The 8,995-nt window shown below is 43.5% G+C and overlaps 1 protein-coding gene across 6 annotated transcripts in view; it reads left to right on the top strand.

Moving 5' to 3' along the window:
- The first annotated feature begins 264 nt into the window (after positions 1-264).
- Ppil2 (peptidylprolyl isomerase like 2) overlaps positions 265-8,995 on the top strand; it is a 32,694-nt gene continuing 23,963 nt past the window's right edge. For 5 of the 6 annotated variants that reach the window (XM_048785077.1, XM_015500346.2, XM_048785074.1 and 2 more), the window contains exons 1-5: positions 265-418; positions 3,572-3,621; positions 4,277-4,322; positions 7,206-7,268; positions 7,904-7,955. In XM_048785077.1, coding sequence (XP_048641034.1) covers positions 387-418; positions 3,572-3,621; positions 4,277-4,322; positions 7,206-7,268; positions 7,904-7,955 — 243 coding nt within the window. In that variant the 5' untranslated portion in view covers positions 265-386. The remainder of the gene's footprint in view (positions 419-3,571; positions 3,622-4,276; positions 4,323-7,205; positions 7,269-7,903; positions 7,956-8,995) is intronic. The other variant, XM_048785078.1, reaches the window with a different exon arrangement.

Here is an 8,995-nt window from a genome sequence, read left to right as displayed (position 1 = left end):
CGTCCCGTCTTTGTCGGTCTGGGTCTCAATCCCCACCCCCACCATGACACCAGACTTTTTAAAAGACCAGAGAATTTAGGTTGGGCTTGAGTAGGGACGACACTGAGTTTTGTCTGGGCAGGTGAGAAGGCGCTTCAGAGGTTCCCAAAAAGATGGGGTTCTGAGAGATTAAAGGCCAGAACCCCCATGCTCAGACTGGCCGCGCCCTGTCCCAGCCTACCCACTGAGGTGCCCAAGAACCTTTCTACCCAGCATGCCGAGAGGCCGCTTCCGGGGCGGGTCTGCAAGACCCGGAAGTGGTGAGGAAACTTCGAGGAGGCTTGGGAATCGGAGTGGTAGGCGGTCACTTTTTCGCATTAGCTGTTTCTGCTGCTGCTGCCGCTGCCATGGGGAAACGACAGCACCAGAAGGACAAGATGTAAGTTGAGTCTCAGCCGGGATTGGCGCCACGCTCTGCCTCAATCCCCTGCCTGACTTAGCGCCGCTGCTGTTTCTCAGTTCGTCGAGAGGCCATTCCAAATTGTCACTTCCGGAAATTCCCACCCCCTTCTCCAGGCAGCCTCCAACCACCACGGTTTGCTTGGATTAAGCCCTGATATGGTCTCTTGAGCGCGACCCTTACACTGGCCTTGGCGCTCGATTTGAACCTTCTCCTTTACTTCTCAGAATCTGCCTGGGACCGCCCCGGCCACCCATTGTGAGCTTTGCTCTTGCATTAGTTAGTAGTCTCTCCTGCATCTTCAGTCTCCCTGGATGCTGGTTCACACTTAGTCTACACATCTCCTCTAGTCTGTAGTTTAAGACAAGCCAGCCGGGCGCAGAGGCGCACGCCTGTAATCCCGGCGACTCGGGAGATTGAGGCAGGAAGATCGCAAGTTAAAAGCCAACCTCGGTAATTTAGCGAGGCTGAATTAAACCCTTTCTCAAAATAAAAAGGGCTGGGGATGTAGCTCATAAGTAAGGGGCCCTGGGTTCAATTCGGTACCAGAAAAAAATAAAAACAAGCCAACCGTGTCCCTTCCTTTCCTCCAGCTACCACCATGTTTCTTTGATTCTGTTCCTAACAAGTGAAAGTCTTGTGTCTCCTTGCTGTTTTCTGCTGCGTCTTGAAACCACCTCAGTCAGACTTTTGCACCCAGAACAGCCCTTGAGAAGATACCGTTGTCTTCTGTGTTGCCAAATCTGGTGTTCTCAGTAGCCTAAAACACGATAATTACTCCTTCCTGAAACCCTTCTTTAGTGTCTTGAATCCCACATGCTTTGTTTTCCATCTGCTTCAGTGGCCTTTCTCTTAGTTTCCTTTCCTGGGCCTTCCTCCTCTTCTCTCAGACCTCATAGGTTTCTTCCCCATTATTTTGTCTGTGAGTGATCTTTCCCAGTCATCCATAAGTTGAAGTTGATTGATTTTTTTTTTTTTTTTTGGTACCAGTGATAGAACCCAGGGGTGCTTAACCACTGAGCCGCATCCCCAGGTTTTTGTATTTTATTTAGAGACAGGGGCTCACTAAGGTGTACAGGGCCTCCTTAAATTGCTGAGGCTGGATCTAAAATCTCTTGCCTCAGCCTCCCAAGCTGCTGGGATTACAGGCATGTGTTGCTGGCCCAGCCAAAGTTGATTTCTTTATCTTTCCAAAGTGAGCTATTTACTTGACATCTTCCTGTGAAGAAGAACTGGTAGATGTCTGGGAGTTTCTTTTTCTTTCCCTTTTTTTTTTTTTTTTTTGATAAGCGTTTTACTGTATACTGTATATGTTTTACTGTATATGTATTTTTTATATAAGCGTTTTACCAAGGCTGGCCTGGAACTCTTCATCCTCTTGTTTTAGCTAGCCTCCTGAGTAGCAGGGATTACCAGTACATGGTACTACCTGAAAGTTAATATTCTCTGTATTATTATTGTTCTGTCACTATGACAATATCCCTGAGAACTAAAGTAGGGAAGGTTTATTTTGGCTCATAGTTTCAGTCTATGGTCAACTGGCTCTATTGCTTTTAGACCTGTGATGAGGCAAAGCATCATGGTGGATCAGAGCTGCTGTCCTCATGGCAACTGGGAAGCACAGATCAAGGAGTGGTCCAAGGACAACATATGCTCTTCCAGGACATGCCCCTAGTGACCTACTTTTTTCAGTAGGCCTCACCTCCTACAGTTTCTACCCCCTCCCAATAGTACATTCAATTATGAACCAGTTAGTTGATTAATACATTGATGAAATCAGAGCCTTCATGATCTGATCACTTCCCAAAAGCTCTTCTTGTGAACATTGCTACATTAAGGACCAGCCTTTCAGCACGTGAGCCTTTGAGGGATATTCCAGATACAAATTGTAACACATCCTAAACAAAACTTTTGATTTTCATCTTTTTTACCCTGACCTACTCCCTCCTCCCTATTTCAGTGGTTATATCACTATAGATGGTCCCCAACCTTCTGTGAGTTGACTTAACAATTTTTCAACTTTATGATGGTGTGAAACAATGTGCATTCAATAGAAACCATACTTTGATGTTTGCCTTTTTTTTTTTTTGGTACTAGGGGTTTACATTATAAGTTTTTTTGGTGTTTGTGTATGTTGCTGGAGATTGATCTCAGGCCTCCTACGAGGGCTTCTATCACTGAACTATATCCCAGGCCCTAAAATAAGCTTTTTGTTAGATGTTTTTGCCGAGTGGTGGGCTAATGTATGTGTCCTGAGTATGTTTAAAGTGGACTAGGCTAATCTGTCATGACCAATAAGTTAGGTGTATCAAATGCATTTTTAGCTTAGGATGTTTTCAACTCGGGATGGGTTTTTCAGGACATGGTCCCATTAGAAGCATGCTTAATTGCTCAGGTCAGAGGTCTGGTTGTTGGCCTTGATGCCTTTCATTATTCCTGTTCATCAGGAAGTCCTGGCTCTTTCAGGAACTGATCACTTTCCACCTTGTCCACCAGTCCTTCATAGGTGAAGTTGGTATATCCAACTTCTTGGACTTTTGTGGTCACCTCTTGTTCTGCTACCTTTTTCAGTTGTCTTCCTACACACGGCAGCCAGACTGGTGCTTTGAGACATATGTTAAATCATGTCAGGGCCCTATTCACAACCCTCCAATAGCTTCCCTTCCCACTTAGGGCAAATCCAGAGTCTTTACCATGGCCTGTGTAGTTCCCGTGATTGGTCATTGCCCATGTCTTTATCTTCATCTGTTTCCTATGTACACTATTATTCGGTTATGTCTTGTTTTTGGTACAAACCCAACCGTTAAGCCTTCATACATATTATGCCTACTAAGCTCTTCCCCAGATCTTCATGTGCCCAGCTCTTCTCATAAATTCAGTTTTTTTCTTTCAGAGCAAAGAAGGACTGTTGGTTTTTATTTACTTGTCTCAGTATCCTTCTGCCTGCTTTGTTTATCACTATGTGCCTGACATTTAGCAGGTATTTTAATAAGCATTTGCTGAATAAGCCACAATTACATCATCAGTTACTTACTTCATAGACTCTGTCATCTCTATGAAGATCAGTTACTTACTTCACAGATTCTGTCATCTTTATAAAGGGGAGATAGTAACATTTTCTCTCTTCTTCAGGTACATTACTTGTGCTGAATACACTCACTTCTATGGTGGCAAGAAGCCAGGTAAAGCATAAAATTCTTCTGTTTTCCATGGTTGATGGGGGTGGTATTAAGGAATGATGTCTTCATTCTACTGTGAGCCGTAAAAATGAACAGTTAACAAGAACACAGTTATTATAATAGACAACTGGAGTGAGGACATAATCCACAAAAGAGGAAATATAATCAGCATAGGAGAACATGTTTTATCTTGGTGAGGATTTTTCAAAACAGGTTAAAATAACATTTTGGTTTTTATTTTGAGACAGGGTTTTGCCAAATTGCTTGGGGCCTCACTAAGTTGCTGAGGCTGGCTTTGGACTTGCGATCTTCTTGCCTCAGCCTCCTGCATGTCTGGGATTACAGGCATGCACCACTGTGCCAGGCTTCCTCTAAGTTCTTTTTTATGTACCCTGTGTGTTTTAGTTATAATCAAAAGATTTTTAATCCAGGCTGGGAGGTGTAACTCAATGGTAGAGCATATGCTTAGCATGCTTGAGGCTCTCGGTTCAGTCCCCGGCACCAAAACAGACAAACAGAAAACTTTAAATCCATAGCAAATGCTGTACTAGGTAATTTGCATTAACTTTTTTATAAAATGTAATTGAATTGTTGTTAGGTGCACATAGATGAAATATTTTACAAATAAGTTTAGTGTTTTTAATTTCATTTTAAACAGATATCCCTCAAACAAATTTTCGTCGATTACCTTTTGACCACTGCAGGTAAGGGTTCTGAATGTTTATCTTTCCCTGTGGTTCTCTGATATATGGTTGGACATTTTTTCTGAAATATTTGGGACCAGATAGATGTGTTTCAGATTTGAGTTTTTTAGATTTTGGAATATTTTCATAGACTTTACCACTTAAACATCTCTAATCTTAAAATCTGAAGTCCAAAATGATCCAAAATCCTAAACTTTTTGAGCACTGATGTGACACTCCAAAGTTTTGGGATTTTGGAGCATTTTGGTTTTTATTTTCAGATTAGGGATGCTCATTATGTACTATCTGGTAGTGAATCTGAAGGAGTAGGTAGGGATCATTCATATTCTTCCACCTGGATTTTCCCTGAAATGGGAGGCAGTGGACCTAACCATGATGATAGGTAGTGTATATTTTTACTTATTGTATCTGTATTTACAGACTTTGTCTTTTTAACCTCATTCTTACCTTCCAGGATAGTAAGCCTTGTTGTTAAGCCCATTTTACAGTTGAGAGAACTGATGCTTAGAAGACTGAAGCACCTGGGGTCACGTATCACATCTGGAAAGATTGGTCACTGAGTCTTGATCTCAGTGGTCTGACCCCAGGCCCACACTTGTAACACTTTACTCTTGTTAGAGAAATTAAGTAATTGCAGCATCAGCAGTAGCAAGAGTAATGTTATCATGAAGCCTTTCTCTACTTATATGTGAACCCAGGCACTGGTGTGGATGAGAAGAAACCCAGAAGCAGAGCCACCTAAATGCTGCTTCCAGCCAGATTGGTCTGGTTATGAACAGAGGTGGGGGGCCTGTTGGAGAATCAGGGCTTCGACTGATGAACCCCTTATATTGCCCCTTCCAGGGTGAGGGGGTGTTAGGAGAGTGGGCAGGTCTGGTGGTCCTAAGGCCTGAGGTTTGCACAGCCTGAGCCATGGTTACTTCTGCCCTGGATGCTTGTATTCACAGCATCTTCCTTATCCCCAAATTCTGATTCTGAAGGTCAGGGTGACCCTTGAGAGCCGACAAAGCTGTCTTGGTGATGCTGGCACCCCAGTTGAGGGAGGTCATCCAGATACCACAGTGCAGTGAGGAACGGGCAGAGGAATCCATGGTGCAGGGAGACCTGAGGGCCTAGTTACTTCAGCCCAACATCTGGGCCTCCCTGCATTTGCCCAGGACCTTGAGGATCCACCTGTACAGTGGTTAGTGGGGACTATTCCTCTTTAGCAGCACCTGCTCAGGGAGGTGCAGCCTCAATGGCTAGTGTTTCTTCCCTCCCATAGTAGAATCTGTAATCAGTCTGTAAGAATGTGGTCTTCACATTGGATATTAATTGATGTGATGGAAATGAATCATTCTTGATTCAAGTTCCTCCAAGAGATCACTGATTTTAGTTTTAATTATTTTTTAACTACCTTGGGTTAGGAGTAAAAATGTGCTGTGAGGGCCTAGGGTTGTGACTCAGTGGTAGAGCACCACATAAAAATAAAAAAATAAGGGCTGGGGCTGTAGCTCATTGGTAGAGCGCCCGCCTCACACATGTGAGTCATTGGGTTCAATCCTCAACACCACATAAAAATAAATAAAGATATTGTGTTAAGTACAACTAAAAAAAATTAAAAATAAATAAAAATAAAAAAATAAATAAAGGAAATGTGTCTATCTACAACTAAAAAAAAAAATGTGCTTTGAGCATATGACCCTTAAGGTCTTATTGGGGAGCAGTCAGTTACATGTTCATCATCATGGCATTTGGAGCTTGCTTTGGTTTTACCTCCAGCTCTGGATGCTTTCCAATAGCACTACCATTACTGCTGTAGTTAGCATTGAAGGTCGGGCCACAGACGGAGGTGGCCAGGTTGCTCATCCAGGGTTCCCTTGAATAGCATTCTGGGAGGTCCCCATGCCAGTCCTGGTTAAAGCTTAGGAGGGTCAAAGTCACAGTGTTGCCAGGCTATCTAAGTCTTAAGCCCTGACCTGTGCTGATTAAACTCATAGGAGAAAAATGTATAAACAGAATTCAGGGCATCCAGGGCTCTGAATGGCTATTGCAGAAATCCATGCAAGAAAAAGAGTATTGGTATAGGCAATTCACCAAGTAGGTTCTGCTTTTCTTCAGCAGACTCCATGAGGGGAAAATGGTTCTTGGTCAGGGCCTCTTCAGATGTTTATCCCCATATCCATGTATGAGAACTTCTTGAGAGCTCCTAGGGACTTAGGTATTCACTTAGTCATATGGCAGCTCCTTGGAAATGTGAGGGACTATGTACACACTCTGTGATCAGGGGAAGACAGGGCACCCCAGACCATAGTAGCCCCATCATACCCTCACAGGATTTGGGAGGATAGCTTTCAGTATAAAAGCTTGGCCTGTCTGTTGCATGAAGTTTTGGAGAGTGAATCCTGGTCCTGCCTCCCCAAGGCTACCTCCAGGGACCAACTTTTTTTTTTTTTTTTTTTTTTTTAATATTTATATTTATTTTTCCTTCCTTCCTCCCTCCCTCCCTCCTTCCCTCCCAGAATTGAACGCAGTGCCTCACACATGCCAGGCAAGCACTCAACCACTGAGCCACAACCCCAGCCCCCAGAGACCAATTTTGATAACAGAAATATTATAGACATGCAGAGGTTGTGAGAGAACCTGGTTATTGTGATTCTAAGGCCCTGTGGCACCTCCTGGGACCTGTGCCTTGTATTTAATGGTTTATGCTGCAAGCTTTGGAGGGATGGGACATCAGGGTCACTTCTGGTGTTGACTACCAGTGCAGACTATGCAGAGAAGCCTGGAACTGTTAGAGGAATGATTGAAGAAGGGAAGCCAAAGGTGAGTACTAGGGTGACTGGCAAGCCCATGATGCAATCTGTGTGTCTAGCAGCTGACCAGGAATGACTTCTTTTTCAGTCTTTCTCTGCAGCCCTTTGTCTACCCGGTCTGCACCCCAGAAGGTGTCGTCTTTGACTTGCTGTGAGTTTTACCTTAACTTTCGTCTATGTATATGGTGAGATTGTTGACACCCACTAAGGAAGGAGGTGTTGGGTTTGTGCGTCCAGACAGTGCCAAGCGAGGCAATGCCAGGGTCACCAGATCCTAATCCCAGCAGTCTCAGGAGTTGTGAGTGAGCCTGTTGGTGACTAAGGAGGAATAGCCAGGGCCTCAGGGACATGGCAGCAGTGTTGCTATGATGTATCCCTTTCCCTCTCAGATAAGGAGCTTTAACTGGCAGTTGCTCCTGTCCCTGCCAGAAGTGGGTTCAAGTTGCTCTTCATTCTCTATATGTGAGGGTCTTTGGGTTTTAATTGGCATCAGTTTGGAATGTTAATGGACTAGAGACTCTTCACTTTATAAAAGTAGAGCCATAATGAAGGCTTCTGGGACCCGTGCCTTGTACTTAATGGTTTGTGCTGCAAGCTTTGGAGGGATGGGGCATCAGGGTCACCTCTGGTGTTGACCACCAGTCAACAGTGCTGTAGTTTGAAGCATTATGCTTATATTTTTCATTTTTGTGGGGGTTGAACTCTGGGCATTACACATGCTAAGCATTCTACCACTGAGCTACACCCTTAGCCCTGGTGACACTTTCTGTTTTCTCTTCCCTTCAGGAATATCGTTCCATGGCTTAAGAAGTATGGGACTAACCCAAGCAATGGAGAGGTAGGTGCCATGTAGAAATTTGATGCTGGTGAGAGCTGTCCTCTTGCCTTTATTTATCCTGGTCATTTTCATGGACACATGGACCCAGTAGAGAACCATTCATAGGGAGCAAGTACACATGGGGTAAAGAGTGACAGGACTTCCCTCTCCTCACCACACCCACTCCTTTCTAGAAATGTCCACTATATGAGCATGAATATAAGAATGTTCATTGTCCCTCTGTGTCAGTACATTTTGTATCTGCATGTTCAATCAACTACCAGTCATAAATATTTGAAAAAAATTATGTCCATACTGAAAATGTACAGAATTTTTCCCTGTCATTATTCCTTAAATAATACAGTATAACAACTATTTACATAGCATTGACGTTGTATTAGGTATTATAAGTCTTATAGAGAAGGACTGGGGATGCAGCTCACTGGTAGAAGACTTGCTTAGCATATGGAGGCCCTGGGTTCAATTGCCAATACTACAAACACAAAAAAACTCTCATCTACAGGTGTATATAGTTTCTGTGAAAATACAGTGCCATATTAGGTGAGGTACTTGAGCATCTATGCATTTTAATATCCTGGGGGGTCCTGAAACTGATTGCTATACTGAGGCACTATTACATATGCCTTTTCTTGGGCCACAGATGTGATCATAGTGGATGAACACCTGCGTACCTTGTTTTGTATGTGCTGCTTAGAAACCTGAACTTCTTGGTGCAGAAATCACAGCCTTTTCTGTGTTGTAGAGTATATACTTCTTTGTGGGAGTACTATGCTGGATTTTAACTTGTTTGCCATTACATAGGTGCAGGGACTGTCCCTAGCATGTTTCTTTGGGCAAGTAGAAGTATCTGTCCAAGGATGGGTCAAAGGATGGGTACCTATTAAGTCAAAGGATGGGTTCCTTTTCAGTTTGGGCAGCTACTAGAGAATTTCCTTCCGAAGCCATCGTATTGCTTCACACTTTTGATAGCAACATGTGAAGGAGGAGTTCCCTATGTCCTGAGCAACAATGGGTGGATTTTTTTTTTTCTGTTTATAGGG

This window comes from Marmota marmota, unplaced genomic scaffold (genome assembly GCF_001458135.2).
Source record: "Marmota marmota marmota unplaced genomic scaffold, marMar, whole genome shotgun sequence".
In the NCBI taxonomy this organism is placed as follows: Eukaryota; Metazoa; Chordata; class Mammalia; order Rodentia; family Sciuridae; genus Marmota; species Marmota marmota.
Note: the sequence above shows the minus strand (reverse complement) of the source record. Positions and strands in the feature narration are given on the sequence as shown.